Here is a 25,499-nt window from a genome sequence, read left to right as displayed (position 1 = left end):
ATAAATATTCCTTCACAGTCGCAGAACCCATGTGATACAGGTCAAATTGTTTATCCTTTCAATATGCTCTCACTTCACTCAGCAGTTGAGATTTCCTAGTGAAAAGAAATTAGAATTCTCTAGCCCAATGTTTTGAATTATTTGCCAAATGGTTTGAGGTTGGTGACAACCCATTGACTTGGAAGCAGAGATGTAGAGCTGGAGGTGACCAGTTTGGTTTAAGAGAACACAACTTATCCATAGTGAACTCCTATTATTTTCATATCCAGGTGGCCACATACCTCAGCTCAAGAAACCATGATGTAGGGGGGAAGCTAATCTTGGAAATGTTAAAATTAGAGAAACATAAATCACTATGACATGGAGATAAATTTGGATATTTAGAATTCTACTTTGTGAGCTTCATCCAACACAATGCAAGTAATGGCTATAGGAAAATGCTGTATTTGGAGCCTGAAGAACTAAGTTTGAATAGCTCAGCTCTTCTCCTTATTCCTTGTATGGCCCTGAATAATTTGTTTGTCCTAACAATATTTTGAATATTCATACATTCTGTTTGTCTAGGTGATTTTTCTGTGATTGTGAAGCAGAAAACAAATGGAAAAGTGCAATCTCATTTCTGGCCCTTAGCTTTGTTTTATGTTTCCTGGTTGGACAAGGCTTCTGGACTTATTTAAAATCTTTCCAGATTCAGCAAAGTTCTTTGAAGAGTATTTATTACATTGCAAAATTTGCATCCTATAAATTTGATTTGGGGGCCAGTCTACTATGTTTGATTTGTAGACAATTATACAGTTTGTTCAGCCTACTTTTTTGCAATGGAGTAGGGAGATTACAAATTAACATATATATCTTCCTATAAATAGCTTCATAAAGAACCAGGGACTGGGATCAATGGGCCTTATTCTATTAGAATGGCTAATGAATGTCTCCAGGTGAAAGATTTTGTCAAGTAACCAAAATAAACAAATCATTTGGTCATAGATTTTGAGGTGGAAGGAAGCTTAGTGGTCATCTCTTCCTTCCAATCTTCCTCATCTTTCAATGAGTCTTTTTTTTTGGAATGAACAGAATTGCCCATTTACATCCCAGACTGAAAATAAAATCAGTTATTCTCTATTATGCTGTTTGATGATGTAAACATATCCTGCTTTAACATTGCTATCATTTTTCATCAATTTTACATTTTTAACCTTTAAAGTAGTTTATTCATTTGTCAAAACTCATGACTATGGACACTAATTACAAGTCATGAATTGTCATCAATACTAAATTGAGTTTCTCTTAAAGTCCCCAAATATCCAAAAGCATAATTCAACTCATTTTAATCCAAGATCAAGGTAGTCATTGACCATAAATTCATAGAAAAATATTTGGCAAAAACATCTGAATATATCTATTCCATCCCCTTACTTTACAGATTAGGAAACTGAGGAGAATATAGAGAAGTAACTTCCTCAAGTTCACACATGTAGTAAGGCTCAGAGCTGGGACTGGAAACTAGATTCTTTCTATTCCATTTTGCTGAATCTGATGATAATCCATGAATCACTGTTAAAATATTATTTATCTGATTCACACTAATTGCAACCTGTTCTTCTGTCTTTTCTGCCAACCCTAATTCTGGGTTTGAAGTCAAATATTTTTTCAATTCTTTATCTTTTATCCATAACACATTTCCTCAATGGCTTTAAGCAATCTTTGACTTATACAACTGTCTCATTAAGAATATTCTTTATTTCTCAAAATGTTGTGGGGGGCAGAAGATTAACCCTTGGTCTGGAGAAGGTGCCCTTTCAAGAATGGCAGACTCTGGTGGAAACCCTTTAAAGAAAGAAATATTTATTTAGGTGGAATGATTGGGAGGCAACATGAAGGGCCAATTGCCTCCCTGAACAGAGAAAATTTCAGGATTTTTATATCCTAAAGGGATGGGGTCTAAGTGACTTGGAAAGGAAGGATGGGGAGGAGGATGGTAAAGGAGAACAAACAAGTCGGGCAATCAGGGAAGAATAGGTAACAGAATAGGTGCCTTTGGGTCTGGGGGCTTAAACATAAGCACACATTATTCATGACATCCTGATCATAGAGGTGGGGCTTGGGAAAAAGTATAAGTTCACATCCTTTATGGAATCCTGATCATGTTACCCTTCTTGAGAAACCTGGGAATGTTTGGGGTCATCAGTGATATTTGAGATATATGGATAATAAAGGTGGGTAAGTTATCTGGAGAAACCTAATGTATTTGAGATGTAAACATGGTGTGTCCCCTCATGCTCAGACACTTTTCTTAAGGCAAGTGTAAGTACACCCAAAGCTTAGAGTTAGAGGATCTTATGTTTGTTCAGCTTCCAGCCCTACAAGGTGAATTCCCCATTTAATCTTTGACCTGTGGTGTTTCTAGGAATTTGGGGTATACTGGGGGATCCTGGTGCCCACCACAAAAATGTTTTTATCCTCCACAAATCATTTTGAGCAACTTTCCTGAAGAATTTTAAGCTGTTTTCATGACTTTAGTTATCCCTAAGTTCCTTTAATCACTCCTTATAAAGTGAACATCTGTCCATTTATATATTTCTTTCAAAAGCCTCTTTATAAGTTTAATCTTTATCATCTCTTTAGGGAACAAAAATTTAAAAAATGTATTGCCACTTAGTAAAGTAGCTCTTCTTCTTTTAAATATCTGAGCTATCATTTATTTCTTTATTTCTTTAATTTATTTTATTTTTTAATTTTTTAATTTCTTTTTTTTTCTTTATTTCTTTAATTCTCAGCTAAATCCCATTATCTCATCTTTACTTTCCTCTTTTCCTCTTCTGGTCTCTCTTCTCTTCCTAAGGTGGTATCCCCTCTCCACTCTCTTCTTATTTGCAAAAAGTTAATATTATTCACTTACTATAGATATTAAGAAAGGGGGAAATTCTCTAAAAGAGAAAAGAAGGAAAGCATTGGGAAGAATATCCCTACTTTTGGCAACTGGATACACTTGGACTAAAATTGATGACAAGAACACATTTTTATCCTCAGTTCCAAAGAATTGTGTTTTCAACGGACAGGAAATCAATATCCTCCATAGATCATTAGAAATTTCTTTATTTCTATTCTAATAGTTTGGAAAGAGCTGTTAACTCTACGTTTATCACCTCAATAAATTCTCAATATTAGAATCCTTTTAAATTTTTGATTCTTGAAAAATAAAAATAAAAAAGAGATTTCCTCCACATTGCTAAATATTATTCATATGAAATATGTTAAACAGTTTATTTATTTGGCCATAAGTGAAAGGTAGTTGTTGCAATTAGTTATTTCAAAATTATGCATGTATGTTTTTCTTTGCTGATTGAATAAAACAATTAAAGAGAATTAGAGAAAATTAAAATACAATGCCTTTTTTTGCCTTTAGCTATGACAGACAAATTGCAGTTTCTTCAGCATCCCTATGCGTTTCAGTGTCCCTAACCTCTCACTAATCTACTGAGTAGAACTACAATTGGCATATTTACAGTCAGCCCATACAGCAGAGTGGAATCTATTCTAACATCAGACTACAATGTGTCTGTTATATATTAGCCATGGGGAATTCTTGCCTTCAGCTCTGAACCATTAGGTTAAGAATTTATTGCCTTCTGTGTTCTATCCAGGCTAACAGAGAAGGGAGGAGGAAACTGGACTGTGGAGTGACAACCCTTTCTAGGGTCCTGGATGCTCCTAATGTATGGGGCTTTTGGTGCTCTATTTGGTGACTCATTATACCAAAAACATCAATTGGCTATTTGCAAGCTCTGTCCTAATTTCTGTCCTAATAATATCAGTGCAAGTGATGGATATAGAATAATGGAATGGTTTTAGATATTTTTCATGCAATATTTGCAAGTTATTTATTATGAAAACACAAAAATAGAGCTAGAAGGGACCTCAGAGGCCATCTTATCCAAAATTTAGGCGAACTATTAGGGCCACATAGACCTAAATCTTAAAAAGAGCTCTACAATCATCTTGAACAACTCCTCAGTTTACAATTATGGAAACTAAGGCTCAAAGAAAAATAATCATTCACTGGTTGTCCCTGATGATTAGGTGCTTATGGTTACCAGACCATATGCATCTTGTCTTAGATTTGTGTTGAAATATGCAACATCGCTCTATGAAACCATTAAAATACACATATTTGTGGAGTAAGAGACCTAAGAAATCACAAAGCCAAACTTTCTTTGCAAAGCATGAATCCTCTGTCTAAAAATTATAGTATCCTGCCTCTCCTTGAATACTTCCAAGGACATAGAAGTCAGCCTTAGTATTTTTGTAGCACATTAGAGTTATAAAAGCACATTGTAGGATATTTCCAATGAACAGGAAAATACCCCTGAAAATTTCAAATGAAAATTCTATTTTTTCTTCTTCTGCCTCGGGGAAGTCAAAATATTAAGCAAGTAATATTTTTTAAATCACATTTAGCCTTTTTAGGGAATGAGGTTTCCAGCAGATAGGTGGATGCTAAATGTAGAGTACTAGACATGGAGGCATGAAGATTGTGGCTTGAGTTCTGCCACAGAGACTTATTAAATGTTTGATCTGAGTAAAATCATTCATTCACTTTGTTCCCATTTCTTCATCTGTAAAATGAGGTCAAAGACACTCAGTAAGTTTGCTTCCAGATCAAATTGTATCATTTCATGACAAAGCTGACTTTCCTTTCTCTCTTGAATCCTGCCTGCTTCACTTTTTTTAACCTCTATTTTTGGTTTAGTAACAATTCTAAGACAGAAAGTCAAGAGTCAGGCAAATAGGATTAAGTGATTTGCCCAGATTAGTACAGCTAGGAAGTGTCTGAGGTCAAATTTGAACTCACATCCTCCAAACTTCAATCCTGAAGTTTATCCAGAGCTACCTAGCTGTCATGAATCCTACATTTCTTGTGATTTTCGATTAGGAGAGCAACTTCTATTGGCTCTCTTTAACTAAGATGTTAGGAACATGCTCCCACTGAAACATCACTTTAGCTCTGTTTTTCTTTTTATCCTTCTGACCTCAGAATCCAGTTGTGCTTCCCTGTACACATTCACAACTTTCTACATATCTCTGTGCTCTTGTGTTGTATATGACCGTCCCCTCTTCCTGTTGGGTTTATTTCTTTTGAACAAGTTAAGATTTAGAATTAGAAACCATTTTAGACATCACTTAGCTGAACTCTTCCTTTTATAGATAAGAAAACAGAAGCAGAAAAAGAATGTTCAAGGTCATACAGAAAGGAGTAGAACTGGGATTTGCACTCAGATCCTGTGACTCTACTTTCTTTCCATTATGTCATATCATTGCCATAATTATTTTATTATTACTACTATGATTGTTTTTGTTCTCATATAACAGCTAGCATTTCTAGGTTGGCAGATTTCTTTACATTTGTTAATTCACTTGGTCCGCAAAACAACCCTGTGAAACATATTCTATTATTATCCCCATTTTACAGATGAAAAGTTGAGGTTGGAACTAAAAAAATGACTTCCCAAAGGCCACATAGCTACTAATCTAGTCAATATCTGAACTCTTTTCTTCTGGATTCCAAGACACATTAAAGTTCTAGATTCTGTTCTGTATTTCAATAGATCAGTCATGTTTGACACTTTGTGACCATGTGGACTATTAAATGACAATATTGTCTATGGGGTTTTCTTGGTGAATATACTGAATTGTTTATGATGTTTTTCTTCTATCCACTGAGCCACCTGGCTCTCTACGTATTCTCCCTCCCTCTCTCTCTCTCTCTCTCTCTCTCTCTCTCTCTCTCTCTCTATATATATATATATATATATATATATATATATATATATATGTATATATATATAACATCTGTATATGTATATCACTATACTTATGCTGTATGTATAGTCTCTATTCATACTATACAGAGTTACATATGGCAGCTAGGTGGCAGAGTGGACAGAGTACTGGTTGTGAAGTCAGGAATATTTATCTTCATTAATTCAAATCTAGCCTCAGAAACTTATCAGCTGTGTGACGCTGGGCAAGTTACTTAACCTCATTTAACTGATTTTCTTCATCTGAAAAAATGTGCATATTTATATGTGTGTACTATTAAAATATGATGCTATCTTTATCATCCTCATAATTAGCACTGATGAACGACTTCACAAATTCTCATTTGATTGAATATAATAGAAAATAATGTGAGAAGATATGTTGTGCTATATCATGTGATGTGATATAACACCAACAGCATATATAACATGATATATTATTGCTTTGCATAATTTATCACATTATATTACATTATATTGTATTATCATTGTGTCCCCTTATAGTAACATTATATTGGCTTTTCTTATGACTAATCCATTATGTATAATATATGTACATTTGCAAACACACACATATATAGTATGTATATAGCATATATCTTATTGAATATTTAATGCATTTTATTTATTCATGAATGAAAAATTTCTGAATGAAATGATTGTGATCATGTCCCATCTTACTCTAGGCAATCTGAAACACTATGTCAGTTTCTACATTGCTATCATTTTTATAAGGATTTCTAATATAAAAATACATTTGGAAGTTAATGTCCCTACTGCTTAGACAAGATTTGATCTAAATGATGTTTCTTTAGCCTTTTTAAAATGTCCTTTAGGGGCCAGAAGGGTGGCTAAGTGGATTGAGAGTCAGGCCTAGGGACAGGATGTCATAGGTTCAAATCTGACCTTAGACACTTCCCAGATGTGTGACCCTGGACAAGTCACTTAACCCTCATTGTCTAGCCCTTACCACTCTTCTGCTTTGGAACCAATACACAGTATTGATTCCAAGACAGAAGGTGAGGGTTTAAATTTAAAAATATAATAAAATTAAATTAAAATGTCCTTTCTTTCTTGCAGCCTCCAATGAATATCCATTCCATCGTGGTGAAAGTCCAGTGTGTTAACAAAAAAGTGGGTACTGTTATTTACCATGAAGTCCGAATTGTGGTGAGAGACAGAAATGACAACTCTCCTACTTTCAAGCATGAGAGCTACTATGCCACTGTGAATGAGGTTTGCTTGATCTCTTCTCTTTTTTCCCTTTGGCCTTGTTAGATTGATATAGAGACAAAGCGAGATGCATGCTGATAGTATTTTTAGTATAATCCACAGCTTAGCACTACCTCTGATGCCGAGGAATACTCAATATGCCTTCGTATCTCATTTAAAAAGAAAAATAGAGAATACTATGTAAAATGGCAAAAAAGATAAAATAATCTGTTAATTGGGGGTTTTCAGAAAACATTGGCAGGAAAATTATGACTGAATATATTAATCCTCTAAGAAATCCATTCTTGTCTATTTAAACAAGCTTTATTTAAGTCAGGAATTCAAGTTAAGAAGCAATGTTTGGCCCCTTTTCCTTTGTGCCTCCAAGAACTTCATTGTGTTAGTGGGAAATAAGAAGACAGAGTGTATAATAAGTCTTTCATCAAAGAAAATAGAACAATGGGCACTCATTCTAAAATTCTTTTTAGTTTATAAAAACAAAGGTCTCATAACAAGCTTGATGAAAATAGTATGCATATTATTCTCCTTCTTGTTCAGATGAAGAAAATAAGGTACAAAAATATCTTTACCAACCCATAGGCACTTGATAAGTGAAAAGTGAGAATTTAAACTCATGTTCTCAAACCCAAGAATAAGACTATCTCTATACCTGACAAGGAACAGAAACACAAAATTGGAAGAGATTTAGTAACATATGTTTTTTCCCAAAAATCCTCTTTAAAATAACTAGAATAACCGAAGTTATCATCTAATATATTCTTTATATGTATGTATATATATTCTTTATATATAGCCTCTCTGGGGGGTGGCTGGGTAGCTCAGTGGATTGAGAGTCAGGCCCACAGATGGGAGGTCCTGGGTTCAAATGTGGCCTCAGACACTTCCCAGCTGTGTGACCCTGGGCAAGTCATTTAACCCCCATTGCTCAGTCCCTACCACTCTTCTGCCTTGGAACCAATACACAGTAGTGATTCCAAGATGGAAGGTGAGGGCTTAATAATAAATCTCTCTGGAAGGAGTTCAATGTTCCCAAAGGAATTCATTCTGCTTGTGGTTAATTTATAACCTCTTTTTGGTTAAAGTACAGACTCAGTTCTTTGCATTTTCTGGTTGAGTCAAACCATTGTACTTACTGGTGGGCATGAGAAAAGAGATAGTAAAAAACAAAGAAAAATCTTATTTCCATGAAGAATTGCTCTCTCAAGCTGTATGAGGCAAAGAAATGTTATAGTCATTGGAGAAACAAAAAAGAAGCAACAGTAGTACACACTAGGCTTGAAAAATGAAGTCCTGAATTGGGGGCTTACTGGAGGTATACAAAGTAAGAGTGGTGATATACATTCTAGAAGCCAAATAACTAAAATGATATTCTTTGGAATAATTTTAGGCTAGACAAAACATTGGCTACTGAGTTCAGATTTCAGGAAGTTTACTTAAGCAAGCTAGACAAGCATTACCATTTTGTTGTCTATAGGCAGTGAGGTTATCCTTGGGAATATACATTCCTCTAATTCTTCAAAATAGCAGCATCAAATTATCCCATAGTCCTTTGCAGCAATGTTAAATACCCTGCAGGGAAAAATACTAGAGGCCTTGAGGTCTGATTTTATACCTTTGAGTCAAAATTTGCTTTGTTCAAGTTCACAGAGATAACTCCAACTTGAATCCTTTGGTCCCAGGAGGAAGAAGGTGTTCTTTATGGCATCCTTTCAGTTATGTAAAGACAGTTCTCACATTTGTCCTAAAGTTTACCTGCTCCAGGCCAAAGATTCCAGTTCTTCCAGTCAAATCTCATACCACATTATTTTCATGCCCGAATGAGCAAGGTTCTCCTTCTCTATATGAATTCAGGCATCAATGTCCTCATTTAAATGAAATAAGCAGAATGGACCACTTTATAGCAAAGGAGGGAAGAAAGGGGTGAATCTGACTAGTACAGACTACATCAGGTTGATGTCTCTCTCCTAGTACTCTGATTCTCTTAGGGAAGCTAAAAATGAAGTTTGCTAGTTTATGTATTGGATGGCCAGAAAACCTTTTTCCACATATTGACTTTGAAGTACCTCCAAAAGTCAGCTAGGTGTCAGAGTAAATAGAATGCTATACCTGGAGTCAGGAAGACATGAGTTTAAGTCTGGCATTGCATCCTTACTTCTCTGTATGACTGTGGGCAAGTCATTAAACCTACTTGTCTCAGTTTCCTCATTTGTAAAATGTGCACAATAATAGTACCAACCTTCCAGGGTTGCTGTGAGGATCAAATGAGATAATGTTTGTAAGATTCTTAGCAGGGAAAATATTATGGCAAACTTTGGTGATGGAATACTATTGTGGTGTAAGAAATGATGATCAGGAAAGATCTCCATGAACTGATGCAGAGTGAAATAAGCAGAACCAGGAGAACACTGTACACAGGAACAGCAATATTGTATGATGATTATCTGGGAAAACTTGACAACTCTCAGCAGTGCAATGATCTGAGGCAATCATGAAAGACATATGCCAGGGAATGTTCTCCCCCTCCAGAGAAAGAACTGGTGGAGTTGCCTTTCACAGCAGGGTATTTATGGTTTTATTTGGGGTTTTGGTTATGTATGAATGTTTTCTTACAACAATGACCAATATGGAAGTGTATTTTCCATGAGAATAAAAATAAAATTAAAAAGACATAAAATAAAAAAGACACCCAGAAGGCACTATTTAAATGTTAAGTATTCTTAGCTCTCTTTATTTTATTTTTACCCCAAATGCTAGCTAGCCATAGTTGCATTGACTTGGAATTTGGAATTTCTAAGATTTGGCCCAGTGTTTTTATCCCACCAAAGTCCTTCCTTATACTGATTTTATTATCTAATAATGAGTGACCTCTTCTAACATTGTGCTGTTCAGACTCTCCAGGATCCTTGATAGACATTTTTATTTTGAGAAGATAATAGCAAGGGTTAACTTCTTTTTGAATGTTTCAGGCATCCTTGCTGCCTTTTTTATAGTATTCTTCTCTGATCAGCCCACATCTGCAATACTGTATTTGGCCCAGTTCTAAAAGCCACATTTTTAGGAAAGACTGATCCAGAGAGGTGTGAATTTGCTTAAAAATCTATGAAGTTTGGTTGAAGTAACTGGCAAAATTATTCCTGCCTCTGAGGCTAGGTCTCTATTCATCATATCACAATAATAGCTAATCATATCTCGCATTTTTATAGCATTTCCTCGAGGCAGAAACTAATGTGCTAAATGATTTATAATTATTACCAAATTTGATCCCCCATCTTGTTGCCATAGAGGAAGTGGATATCATTTGTAGGTTTATAAGATATTCTCATTTTCATCCTCAACAAACAGCAATACAAGTCATTTCCTTTTTAGACTGACAGTGAGATTTAACTAGTTCAATTATTTCTTATATCTCCAATTATTTATTCATTAACTACCTACTATGTACCAGAAATTAGATTTGTGTGTTATACAAGGATAAAAAACCCAGCTACCCTCAAGAATACCTTCTAAAAAGGGACAATATGCTTAATGTTGTCATCATTATATATATATTATATTATATATATATGTATATATATTTCCTTTTTATACAATTGCTTTGTGAAAAGAAAATTGTGCAGTTTTGGTCAGACATATATTTCTCACACAACTACACCTGAGTTAGCAGAGACACTGCCTCCTGAACTCAACCATGAAATCATTAAGATCATTTGCTATTCTCCAGAAGCCACAAAGACTCCATGATCCCCATTCATGAACTCAGTTTCTCTTCTTTGTCCACCACTCTCAGGAAAAGTGCTATTAGAGTTAAATCCCAGATTATCTGGAACAAGATACTCCAGCTTTCTCTCTCTGCCATAATTAGGCTGCTTCCTTCTTTCTTTTCTCTTCTATAAAAATTGATAAAGAGGAGGGCCTGTGTGCTCAGGAAGACCTCTGTGAAACATAAGTAGTCCAAATGCCCAAGAGTTCTAGCCCTGCCCATTTCCCTCGGCCTCCTTAGCCTAGAAAGCCACCTCAAAGATCAACTAGCAACTCCAGAGTCGTAGGAACATCTGCTTTGTGTACCTTTTCCCCAACATGCTCCTGAGCACCCAATTGAGCAATCTGACAGGGAAGTCACCATAGATCACTGTAACCATAGTCAAGTGACAAATGGGTGGACTTAGGTACAGAGAAACTTGTCTCTATCAGAGATGAAATTTAGACAGCACAAAAGAAAGTTTTGTGTGTCTCTGTGTGTGTGCATGAATGAATATGTGTGCGTATCCACACACATACCCTCATTTAAAACTGCAATAAACAGTAACAAATTGAATTGAGGGGATAAAAAAGGCTTAGTGTTGCTTATAGGTAACAATTTTCTAAAATATTAAACTGAAACTCAAAGATTAAGAAACTCACTGAAGATTTAAATGGATATTATATTTGGTCAATTTTCAGAAAGTGAAATTTCTGAGTCTCACATATGTCCTCTTTCATCCTATTTAAAATACATGTTGGTATAGATTTCTATCATTATTGTGAGTTTAAATTGATACTCAAATAAAGATTATTTTAGGTATCGTAACCGATGTTTCATTTCAACAGCTGATGTGTCTTCCTTGGCACAGGGCTTGATAAATAAATAAGAGAGTGAAAATAATAGCTTGGTTTTCTTCCCTTATGAACGGAACTCTGATATTCCCAGGAATGAATTTCATCTTTTTATTCATTCCACAAAACACCTTTACAGGGGAAGTGAAAGTCTATGGGTATGTTTATGTCTGTGTATGTTGTGTCAAGAGACAGAGACAGAGAGAGAGACAGAGAGAGACAGAGAAAGAGAGAGAGAGAGAGAGAGAGAGAGAGAGAGAGAGAGAGAGAGAGAGAGAGAGAGAGAGAATATGTTATGCTTTTAGAACATAACTTTGCAGTGAAAAACATTAGTGACTGGGTAGATATAGGGGGAGGATAAGTAAAGGTATCATGAAGATGGTGACAATGTAATTGAATATTGAAGTACTGCAAAGATTCTAAGAAAGTGACATAAGGATGAAGGACATCCTAGACATTAGCTATCAGTGCAAAGACATGAAGAGATGATGACATACTTACTGTATGTGAGTTACAATGAAAAATCATCAAGGAGCATAATTTGTAATATATCTGTAAAAATGGGAAGAGACCTGGATGTAGAGAACTTTAGATGCTAAGCAAGATGATTTATTTTGATCCTATGAATAGTTTATAGAGAATCACTGGTGTTATTTAATGAAGGGAGAAGAGGGTCACATGGTGGTAGCCATCCTTTGGGAAAATTTCTCGGATAACTGTGGAGGAATGATTCAAAGGAGCAGAGACTCAAAACAAGATGACTAATTAGAAAGCTACTGCCAAAGTCTAGGCAAGAAATGTCCTCCATAATGGTAGCAGATATCTGAATGGAGAGATAAAGATTATGTAAGAAAGGACACAGAGTCCATACATCATTGTATATGAGGAACAAGTGAGAATGGTGAGTTGGAGATAATACCAATGTACCAACTTCATTGCCTGGAAGGGTAGTGAGGCTCTTAAGAGAATAGTGAGAAAAGGTGGGAAAATATCCTTTTCTTGGACCTTTTCTGATATGAATATATAAAATCTCCAATCAAAACAGATGCTATCATGGTCATGGCTATCAATAATCTCTTCTGAGCAGGTATTTTTGTTGCAATGTCATTATAAAATCGGTTTTCTTAGTCACCTTACCTATGGCCTTATAAACAATCGCCTATGAAATATCTTGATCTATATGAAGCTTTCACCTGCTTTTCTCTTAGTAGATGGAGGAGTATTCATTTTTTTTCCTTTTAATTATTACACATTGAATATCTTAACCATTTCAATTATTGGACCATGTCTGAGACATAGCTAATCAAAAAGAAAGGTCCTTTCTGCCTACCCTAATGTGACTTCTGACCCAATTTTCATCCATAGTAGATTATCATGAATATATTTCTAAATTACTTGAGTATTCTCATCTAATATATTGATAATGTAATTTATTCTTTGATGAATTTGATTGCTCAGTCAGTCAATTGTCAGTCTAATTCCAAAAGGCCAAAGTTTATTTTAGACAAGGCTATTCAGGGTCATCACAAACTTTCTATTTTCTTAATCTTCTAAATGATTATTTATGCCCTAACTGGCAATATATCTGTATACATACATATATGTATCTAAGGAGAGAGCATGCACATGAGAGAGAGGGGGGAAGGGAAAGAGAGAGAAGAAAGAGAGAGAGAGAGAGAGAGAGAGAGAGAGAGAGAGAGAGAGAGAGAGAGTTGTATTTCTATTAGTAGACAGAATTCTCTTACAGAGAATGCCTTAAACTGATGAAGATAAAAGTAATATTTTTCTCTCATAAACTTAGTAAATAAAAAGGAAAGCAAAGCATGATTAATATTTCAGGGAAAACTTGGCTCATAAAAAGAAGAAATAAAACATAATCAGCATTTAAGGTCTTAGAATGAAAAATTATGCTAGTTTACTTAACTTCAGCAGAGATCAGACTAGAATATACAATGGCAAGTTCAGTTTTCCTGGGGCAAGGATCATATTTTCCTAATAATATTTGAAGTAAAAATCATCATATATGGAAAACTTTGCTGAAGTTGTTAGACTAGTGATGACATACTATAGACTCTATTAGTTCTATTTTTCTCTACTATTTGGTAGTTCCTTCAGGCATATAAGTAATCAATTCAAATTTAAGATGAAGTTTGCTTGTGTAAAATGCAGCAGACCATTTAAAAAAGTATATATTCTAGTGTAATGAGTTTATTAAGATTTTATAATATATGTGACCCCCATCTGTGTGTTCAAAGGAAAGAGTTCAATATTTGAATGTGTGTGTAGGCCAGTATAGTTGGGGTTAATTTGCTCCAGGGGACTGACTTATTTAACAGGATTAAATTGGGGGCAGAATTTGCTATAAAATCCTGTAAGAATCTGACCTTTGGATTGAGGCAGGATAGAAAAATGTATAGCTGGATGGCTATACAAGTAATAACAGTAGCATCAGATAAATGAGACTGGGCCCAGACAGAATTGGGAAGGGAATGAGAATGTTTATATCAGTTTCCTTCTCCCTGGGGTTACTCAGAATTGAATTGCTTGGATAGGGAATAATAATGATCTAAATTAAAATGTTGGCTTATTGTTTGGGTAGGTGTGAGGCTGTTTGCCATCATTTATTAATCATATACACACATACATATTTGTTAGATATGAATTTCATTTTCAAAAATTTAAGTTTTACATTTAGAAGAACTCTTTTGTATGAAGTATAGAAATGTTATTCCAGGGTACCTTGCCTATGGTTAAGGATGGGTAAGAGATGGCTTGGCAAATGTGGTCATGGTTTATAACCTTTTAAAAATTATATTACTGGAATTTAAGTATTGGATTTTTCCATTATGATTTTATAAAATATGTCATTGATTTAATTCATATTTCCTTTTTTTGTCTCCCATTCCGAAGTCACAATATACTGGGAAAGTTAACCTGGAATCTCAAAGACTGCCTGCTGATTGCAAAAATTTGGCAGTTCATGTCTACTTGGTAATATATCAAGAATGCAAACAGGTGGAGGGAGGGCAAAACTTGGTGGCTTAGTGGACAGAAAGCCAGGCCCAGAGACAAGAGAGACATGGCCTCAAATATGGCCTCAGACACTTTTTAGCTGTGTAACACTGGACAAGTCACTTGATTCACATTATCTAGCTCTAGCTCCTCTTCTGACTTGGGATAAATCCATAGTTTTGATTCTAAGATGGAAAGTAAGAATTTTTAAGAAATGGATAAAGTGACAATTTCCTGTGTGTCATTTGAGAATACCTCATCACTAACCTGCCCTCAGAAGATTGATTTTCCTTCCTTAAAGTAACGATCAAAGATGAACCACTAAGTTATAAAGGGCTTTTGACCTTTATCAATGACTGTTCACAATCAAATTTAATAAATTTAGAGAATTACTAAAGTAAGAAGCATCCCTTCATTAAAGTAGTTGGGATTTGTGATTATATTGATGTATCTCTGTGTGAGAGAGAGGGTGGGAAGAGAGAAAAAAGAGAGACAGAGAGAGATGGAAAGACAGAGAGAAGGAGAAAAAGGGAGAGGGAGAGACAGACAGAGACAAAGAGACAGAGTATCCAATGAGTAATTCATTTTTCCAATAACAATTCTTGGGGACACACAAAGAATATATTTAAGAGAAAAGCTTTGAACTCAATTCTTACCTCTAGTTCTACTCACAATCCATTCTATAATAGCACTGCATTCATTTAAGATCTATAGAGCAGCTAAACAAATTAGTGAGTAAGGGACTAGAACTGGAGTTAGGAAGATTTGGATTCAAATCCAGCTAAAATACTAGGTTTGACAAATTTGATTAATGTTAATTTTAATCTTTACATAATTCACTTAACATCTCTGTGACTCAGTTTACATACCTGTAAAAATGAAGATAGCAATGAACCTAACCCCCAACCCCAGATTGTGAGATAAAATATTGTGAAGGTAAACTGAGATAATATTTGTAAAGTACATCCTAAAGTGGTTTATAAATACTGGATAAAATAAATTTAGTATGGCTTTGCATACAAGGTTTACAAATATTTTTTTTTCCAAAACCCTGTGATAGAAGAAACATTTTATGCATTCATTGCAGATGAGGAAACTGATGTTCTGAAATTTCAATACATTGTCTATGATCTCACAATGAATATTGTTACCTACTCTAGCATATATCTGTTTAAAAATAATAAAACTCAGACTATGGGCTAGCCTTTTTGCTTGTTTCATGCTAAAAGCCACACTTAACAGAGAACATAACTTGTTCTGTCATGGGGAGAAGGGGCAAAACCATGGAAGTGTGGATTACAGAAAATGATGAATGGATCCTCTTTAAGCCACACTAGCCAGCATTTCTTTGCATTCACTTGCTTACTGGGAAGGGAAGCCAATATTAATTAAATTAACAAGGCCTTAATTAGGTATAAGAAACTTTGAATGAAGAAGATGGCGAACATTATGAAAATAAAACTGTTTTTACTGTAAAGACTGTAAGATAGTTATTGCTTATGACAGCATGATTTTTTTCTGATTGGCTAGACTCATATTAAAGAACAAACCTGCTTTTAATTAAGGGCAAAGAAAAATAAGTTGGCTTTAATACAAAAAATGCTGTTTTATTTTTAAAGCAAATTTCTTGAATATATATTGAGAGTTAACATTTTAACACATTGTTAAATATAGTCTTCATTTATCTATCCCAAAGAGGTCCTTTGATTACAAAAAAAAAAATGTATGCACCAAAACATTTACAGCAGCATTTTATTATAGAAATGATGCACTGGAAACAAACTAGATGTCCATTGATTTAGCAATGTCTTAATGTATGTAATAGAATATTATAGCAATATAAGAAATGAATAGAGAGAAGCATGGTATGACTCACATGAATTGATGCAAAGTAAAAAAAGAACTAAGTAAAATATACATAGTGGACTGTTGCAAGATAAATGGAAAGAGCAAAAATGTAAACAATCAAAAATGATTTTTAAAAAACCACTAAGGCAAGCCTGGATTTAAAGGAAAAATATGAGAAAACATATGACTCGAGGGCAGCTAAGTGGAGCAATAGATTGAGAGCTAGCCCAAGAAATGGAAAATCCTGGGTTCATATCTGACCTCAGACACAGCCTATCTGTGTGAACATGAGCAAATCACTTCACCCTCCATTGCCTAGCCTTTTCCACTCTTCTGCCTTGGAACCAATTCACAGTATTGATTCCAAGATGGAAGGTAAAGGTTTAAAAAAATATTACCTAATTCTTTTTGAAAAAGAAGGGATGTCCATGAATGAGATTCAGGGACAGTCATATTTCTTTGTCATATTGATTATTTTTTGCTGATTTTTAACTTAGTTTTTAATAAGTAACATCTGTGTCATTGTCTATGGTAGAGGGATGGAAAGGAAAAATTTCTCTTCTTCATCTTCAAATTCCTGCAGGATAATTTCACCTGCATGCACTGTGGCTATGTGATCCTCAATCTGTCCAAAAGCAAAACCTGTCATATTTCCTCACCAGCAAAATTCTTTCCCGGAACTTCTCTATTTCTATTAGTAGAACCACCATCCTTTTAGTCATAAAAGTTTATAACACTATCTTAACCTTTACCTGTCATATCTAGACAACTCTTGAGGTTCCTTAAATTTGTCTCCAGACATATATATATTATATATATATAATATATGTGTATACATATATTATATATATATATATATATAGTGGGTACTTCAATAAATATTTATTTAATTGAATTCAAACTGTGCCACCTCAAATTTGATATTTTTTAACCTTAATGGCAGCAAACTGAGATAGGAAGTACAAGAGATAGGAAAGAATTATCTGCAAACTCCCAAACAACAAAGAAACAGAGAATGTACTGTGCCATACCATCGACTAATTACATTTTTTTGTTTGTTCCATTGTCTTTGTTTTGATGTTAAAGGCAGCAGCCAAAGTTTAAAGAACAAAAAACAAACAGGGGACATTTTTAGCTGGCTTCAACGAAATCGATAAAAATAGAACATTTTATTTTGGAACATTCATTGCCATGGCCATAGAATTTGTAACGGAATATAGTTATTAAAACTAGAATGTCCATAATAATTGGAATTTGAGGAGCATATAAATTCCTTCTGATAATACTTAGGAGAAAATACATTGGCATACCACAAACACAAGTTTATCTCCCAGAAGGAGTTTACACTGACATAAGAGTAATGGTCTCAAGGAAAGGCTATTTCACTAAATCCTTAAGCTCATTAGTGTAGGATCACTTAATAAATGGCATTTAGTAAAGCAGTATTTATGAAAACCAAAATCACAATTCATTTTCCATATTTTTTTGGTAATTCTTTGAAGAAAAATGCTACAAGAAGCAAATTTTATACTATTAGGAGATCCTCCATTGCAAATTAATGGTATTAAAATTATATCAAAAACTGTGAAATGGATCTGAGTATAAATAATCATACCTAGTACTTCAGTGCTTACAAAGCTATATGACTAGTATCTTCTTTTATCAGCAAACAGACTTGAGAGATGTCATTATCTATTTCATTTTACAGAGGAAGAAACTGAGACACCAAGATTTATCAATTATCTATCAGTTTATCTATCTATAATGTGTGTGTGTGTGTGTATCAAAGACAAATCCAATAGTTGAGATAAGCTAGGGCTTTCTAATAGTTCCAAAGTTACTGAACTTTAGAAGTGAGATTTCAACCCATGTCTTCAAGCATTTCACTATATACAACTAGTCAGATTTCTGAATTGTACAACTAATAAGATGAAATTGAAAAGAAAAATTTCATAGTCTTCCATGTGGATTAAAAAACTAATTTATATAGAGAAGGATGAGGATTACGTGACTAGAATACATTTGACATATCAAAGAAATCAGAATGTTAGTTGTCCATAATTTCACTAGAATGCAACACTGTACTAAATGGTGCCAGAAAACTTTACTTGATCATGGAAAAAATGTAATGCTATAAATGAAATTACAAAATTACATTCAAGTCTCCATTTTTTCAAATAGCATCTTATTTTGAGGCTTACAACACTATTGAAAGTAGGTTATAGATGATGGCAATGATGATAACATTAATAATAAAAAATATATACTATTTAAGTTTTTCATAGAGCTTTATAAATATATCATTATATCCTTGCCACCACCCAGAGAGACAGATGTTATTATAACTCCCATTTTGCTTGTTAAGAAACTGAGGCAAATATATGTCAACTAATTTGCACAGGGTCATACACCTAATAAGTGTGTGAGGTCACATTTGAACTCTGATCCTCCTGACTCCAAGTATAGAAGCCTACCAACATATCATTTAGCTGTGTTCATTACAAATGTTACAGGAATTATCATCACCACATTTGATATATAAGTAAATAATAAGTAAATAAAAAAAAGTAAATAAAAAAAATAAAAAAAATTTAAAAAAATAATAATAATAAGTAAAAAATAAGTAAAAAAAAAAAACTTGTACAGATCACCAAGGCTCCCTGCATATAAAGTTGGATTTGAAGCTGTCATCTTTCACTTTGACACCTAGAACACTTTCCACTGTACTAGACTAACTCTATTAATACATAGTTGAAGATAGAGACCTCTGATAGTTTTTTCAGAGATCTGGAATTTCCAGATTTTTCTGGAAGCTTTTTCTCTTTCAAAAACTTTGAAAAAATTTTATGAAATGTGTGTGTGTGTGTGTGTGTGTGTGTGTGTGTGTGTGTGTGTGTGTGTGTGGAATTTGTAGAGTGGATGTGCCACAGTTTCAGGATATACAAGGTCTCAATGTTCTATTTACTTTGCTATTTGATACAAAGATAGATTTCTTCTGAAACCAGTGATGAGATTAAAAATAGGAAAAGTTTAGAATAATTAGAAATCAATAAATGTCCCAATAGTCTAAGGTAAAGGAGTAATTTAGGAAGTGTAGGGCACCCCAATATATGACAGGTCACATGATTTTCTTAGGTTATTTGGGTGGTTGTTTTTTTCCTTTTTTTTAAAAGAGGGACATTTTCTTGAAAAGGGATGTGTAATTATTTAAACAATGCTTGGCTATATTTAATGCCTTTAAAATATTCAATTGTGAGCTTGACATCTAGGATACATTATTAACAAGATAGTTTGTGAACATCTAGCAACAAAAATATTGAATACAGTGAGTTTGGAAGGCTTCATCAAGAGCAGGTATTGACACAGTAACCTAATTTCCATTTGTGACAGGTTTAGTAGAAAGGTCTATCTGAAGGATGCTTAAAATTCTATTTTTTCTTTGTTTTCTGTGCTCTTTTTAATGGTAAGATGCAGAGGTGCTAGCTAGATTTAATAAATTATAGAATGAAAACAAGGGTAAACTCTAATTTTTATGTATACCTATAAACTAGAAAGAGGTACCATGGACAGAACACTTGATATATAGACACAGTCAGGATTTCCATTCTGAACCTGTCACTTTCTCTCTTGGACAAATTAATCATCTTTCACTTAATTTGTCTTATCTGTAAAATATTAGAGTGATATTAGATGATGTCTAAGATCCCTTCAACTCAAAATCAATGAGCCAATAGTCTTAAGAAGCACTGTCAAACTTAATTTGGGAGGAAGATTTTGATGTGTGAAAGTCAGTCACATATTTTCTCATGGTAATTAGACAATTTATATCATAAGAAAATCCTGAATGAAAAAGCTGTCCTCTAGAAACCAGTTTTAAAAATCTTCTTTAAATGCTATATCAACTGAGAAATACAGTTCATTTTTGCCCTAAGTTGGGAATGTGGCTATATGGGGTGTTTAAACTATCTGAAAAACTCCAAAAAATAGGTGTTTGTTATGGTATGGAAATAGTGAAATTATTTCAATTAACTGTAATGAAGTGTTTTCTCATGTAGTGAAGGTGGTCATGGGAGATTTGGACAGCATGATTGGAGACACTCAAAACGAATCATAGACTGGTACAGAAAAGTGATTTCCCATATTGTGGAAATCTATAATTTACTCTTATATCTATCCCAGAAAATCAAATTTATTCTAACCCAGATTCATTGTTTTCTACATTGTTAAATCAAAATATTTCCCTTTTATCAAAAAAGTGTGTTGGACATTACAACTAGAAACTTCATGTAGACTATCTGGATTGTGGCTCAAATGATAACTAGTCTGCTTAATAAATTCATAATTGGCCATATTCTCTTTACTTTTTTTAATAAGCATATTTGCATTCTCACACATTTTACAAGGCAAAAGTGAAAATACTGTTACATAGCCCCTTATCTCATGAATAGCCATGCTATGTATACAACATAGACATTCTCAACATGTCATGCATTCTTTCTTAGATATGGACTACATACTGTGAACTGATGAAATGGACCAATTTCATCATTAGTTTCTCTATGGGTCCTTTGACTCAACTGCATGCCTTAGGGCCTTGGGACTCATTAAGAAGTCCTCCTATACTTTACCAGTATTGAGCTGCTCATGTCATCCAGCTGATTATAATCTTTTAAATGTTAAAGAATTTTCTTTTATCACATCCAGAAATTTTGGTGCTATCATGAATCAATGTGCCATCATGGATAAGGAGCTAACCTTTGAGTCATAAAGGCCTACATTCAAATCCTACTTCTGACATATATAATATCAGTTGGGTGAACCTATGCAAGCCAGTAGAAGAAGGGAAGCTATGTGGTTTGATGGATAGAAAATCAGACTTGGAATCAGGAAGATAAGACTTCATATCTGGCCATAGACACTTACCAACTGTATCATGTTGGATAAGTCACTTAACCCCTATTTGCCTCAGTTCCTCACTTGTAAATTAGAGGCAAACTGGAAAAGGAAATCCATGCCAAAATCTTTGTCAAGAAAATCCTATAGACATAAATCCATGGGCTCACAGAGAGTCAGACATGCCTGAGCAACATCTTTTGAAGACAACTTGGTTGATAAAGTAGAACATGTGATCTAGAATCTGAAAGACCAGAATTCAAATCTAATTTCAAACAATTATTAAGACTAGACTACTTTTATGATCCAGGTCAAGTCACCTGACACTGTGACTGTATAAAATTGGAGAAAGAAATAATAAACCATGCCAGCAAAATTTGCCAAGGAATTACCATGGATCCACAGAGTTACAAAAATTTGGGCATGACTGAATGATTGAACAACAATAACAATAGGGAGAAGATGAAAGTATAATAGTTATATTTTCAGTATCAATATACATATTTGATTTTTTAAAAACCCTAACCTTTTTTGTTTTGGTATCAATTTTAAGACATGAGAGCAAGAAGGGCTTAGGCAATCAGGGTTAAGTGACTTGCACAGAGTAGTACAGCTAGAAAGTATCCGAGGCTAGATCTGAATTCTTGGTCTGGTGCTTTATGCACTGTGCTACCTAGATGCCCCTAATGTATTTTATTTTTTTTCTAATTCAATTCTGATGTCAAATGGATATAGTCCAATAATGATGGCTTTTGAAATACTTACTGTTTATCCTCTGACAATCTGACACTCAGATGAACATTATACTCATGAATGGGAAGAAACTGCATGATAGAATAAAGTCAAGTAAATAAGCATTTTATTATGGATGAGATATTGTGCTAATGCTGAGAAAACAAAATACAAGATGAGAATAAGACAGTCCCTGCCCTCAAGGAGTATATATTCTAGTGAGGGAAGACTGCTGAAAATACAAGAGACAGAGAAGACTAACAAATACTGATGCCCAATGCCATGGAAGAGAAAATCCAAAAATCATGAATATGACCTGGAGAGAAATTATTTCATTGGTGTCCTGCAAATTTAACTTTAACTTGGAAATTCTTAGAGGAAACAATCAATCAAAGGCAGAAGCCTCAGGGATGGGAAGTAATTCCAGTATAAGAAATAGTCTAAAAGATTCTTCTAGGTGGTTTAGTGAATAGAAATCCAGGCCTGAAGATGGTAAGTCCTGGGTTTAAATCAAACTTCCTAGTTGTGTGACCCTGGGTAAATCACTTAACACAATTTCCTAGACCTTACTTCTTTTCTGCCTTGGAATTTATGAGTGTATTGATTCTAACAGATGATAAAAGATTTTTAAAAATGTAGTCCAAAAACAGAATAGACTTCCAGAGTAAAGAAATCTCCTTGCCCTAGTAGAGAATATCTGTGGAGAGTCAGGAAAGTATACTGGAATTGAAAGAACAGAAAATTTGGAATCTGAATATTTTGAATACTATTTAGATCATCATATATCTATGCAACCTTGGGTAAGTGATTTAAACTAACTGGACTTTCATTCCCCTAATCTTTAAAATAAGAGAAATAGACTAGATAGCCTTCATTATCCATTTCAGGACTATCTAAATCTATGCCATTTGAAAATACTAAACTATTTCCTAATAAATTTAAAATAAAATTACATCTTACTTGTGTTACTAAGAAAAAAATAAACAAATTGAATAATATTTAGAATAGGTGAAGCAGGATTAATAAATGTTTTGAAGCTATGGCACAGAAATTATGAAGGATCTGGAGTTGTTTTATCTGGGGAAAATAATCAGAACAGATCTAAAAGCTATCAAGTATTTAGAAGAGGAAATATTGGAATTATTTTGTTTGGTCAAAGAGGTCTGAAATATTAGCAATGAATGGTCTTCATAAAGAGGAAGATTTAGGCTTGATAGCAGGCAAAATGTTCTGAAAGAATCTTTGTGCATTGGTCTTAAGTAAATAATGAATTCTATGAGATTCTTTAAACTTTTCATAACTTGTTCATTGAGTTACTTTACATAAGATAAAAAGTGCTTTCTAGCAGCAAAGATCATTATACTATTTTAATTGGGTCTCATATGTCTTTATAATGCCATTCCATTTCTATCTTCTACTAAGTCATGGTCATGCCCTTCAAAAATACTCTTTGAGCTAATACTCTCATTAATTAAAAAAAAGTTCAAAAATGTTTGATATTCTTAGAGTTTTAAGAGTGATTAAAAACTCTTTAATGATCATATCAATCAACAGCAGTCTCTTTTATAAACAAATTAAGGGACAGGAGAACAGTAGACATCTCTCTTCTTTTCCTTTAGTTTAGTGATATGGTCTCATTAAAATAACCAGTAATGCTCCAGATAGTAAAAGGGATAAAATATTGGTGATTTAGATTTTTTTCTTTTTTGTCTTAAAAGGCAAAACTAGGAACAATGAAAACTACAGTAAGGCAAAGTTAAACCTAATGCAAAACAAGACAAAACAAAGAAATAAAATAAAACTCTCTCAAGAGGAGGCAGTGTGGTTTAGTGGACAGTGTTAGGTCTGAAGGTCAGGAAGACCTGAGTTCATACTTACTACCTATATGATCCTGGGAAAGTCACAACAACAGATAACCAGCATATAATGACAGGAAGAGAGTGGAGGTGCTGGGAATTATAGTTTTTTTTTAGGGTAACATTCTAATTATACATTTTTGTGACAGAGTAAATGGCTATACCATTCTATTCAAGTGTTGTTCCCACCAATTAGGATGCCAGCTCCCCAGGGGCAAGAACTATCTCACTATTGAATATATATCCTCTGCACCTAGCACAGTTCTTGGTACATAGTAAATACTTCAATTATTTTTCATTCAACTACAATAGAAATCAAGGTCCTCCAGCTGTAAACTCAGCACTTTCCCCTGTGCCATGTTACAGTGATTTTTCATATACTGTTACCCTTTCTCAAGTAAAATCTAGCATATTTCATCCATTTCAATGTTTATCTCTATGTAATTCAGGGACAGATTGGGTCTCAGATTCTCTAGTACTTCAGAGGCTATCTTACTCACCCCTTTCATTTTAAATTTCTGATTTTAACTTTTTATGGCCAAATCTCAATAACCAAAGTCAAAGGGGGGGGGGGGAACTGGGACTGATGGTATGTCTTTTCTATTGCTTTTCACTTAGCAGATTGGTGATAGAGACACTGAACCCATGAGAAATGAAAATATCATCTCTGAAATTCTTTCTGGAGACTACCTGAGCTTTCCAATTTCTTTTATTTTGACACAAAAAAATGACAGTGAGAAGCACCTTATCTGAACAGAAGGGATACCAAGAAAGAAGAATAACTAGTAGAGTGTGAATAGTCCTTTGGAATGCATAAAATGTTCAAATCAAGTCACAAGAATTTTACTAAGTTCTAGAGATACAAAATGAAAGAAATAAAAATCAAGCCTCTACTCATGGTTTAAATATAATGGAAGAGACAACACATTAATTATATAGAAGATATAAATGATATAAACTGGAGGTAATCTAAGAAAGACATTCTTATTAAAGGAGAATCATAGAAGGCTCCTCACAGAAATCTAGACTCTCCAAATGCACCCCCATTTTGATTTATTGAGGGAATTTAGAGAAGAGACAATAGAAGTAAGGGCAACTGGAAGAAGAATGTGAATAACAATACTGATGACTATATGCACATAGATGAGACCAAAGATCCATTTAATTAAGCATAACAAAGCATTTACCACTAAGGAACCTTTTTGAACACTGAAGCTGTTTAGCAGGGTTTTTTTTTTTTTTGAGAATTCAAAAACTAGATTATTCATTATAGGATATAAGGAGAACAAAAGTCAAGGTAATAATCATGAGTCATGTGCCATAATTAAACAAAAGCAAAGAATGTCATTAACCATGCTTCTAGCTACCCATACTGGTCTTTTTATTTTAAAAACATTTTCACATTTTTTTTGTCCAGATTACAATATAACTACAGTATTCTGACATTTTGTGATTCATTTCTCTCCCTTCTTTCTCCCTCATATTCGTCTTCCCCATTCCCAAGACAGAAGTTAAC

The 25,499-nt window shown here is 34.0% G+C and overlaps 1 protein-coding gene across 2 annotated transcripts in view; it reads left to right on the top strand.

Annotated features, from left to right (window-relative positions):
* PCDH15 (protocadherin related 15) overlaps positions 1-25,499 on the top strand; it is a 1,570,906-nt gene that overhangs the window by 915,336 nt on the left and 630,071 nt on the right. For both annotated transcript variants that reach the window (XM_056795634.1, XM_056795629.1), the window contains one exon: positions 6,897-7,052. In XM_056795634.1, coding sequence (XP_056651612.1) covers positions 6,897-7,052 — 156 coding nt within the window. The remainder of the gene's footprint in view (positions 1-6,896; positions 7,053-25,499) is intronic.

The sequence above is a fragment of the Monodelphis domestica genome, chromosome 1 (assembly GCF_027887165.1).
Source record: "Monodelphis domestica isolate mMonDom1 chromosome 1, mMonDom1.pri, whole genome shotgun sequence".
Taxonomy (NCBI): Eukaryota; Metazoa; Chordata; class Mammalia; order Didelphimorphia; family Didelphidae; genus Monodelphis; species Monodelphis domestica.
Note: the sequence above shows the minus strand (reverse complement) of the source record. Positions and strands in the feature narration are given on the sequence as shown.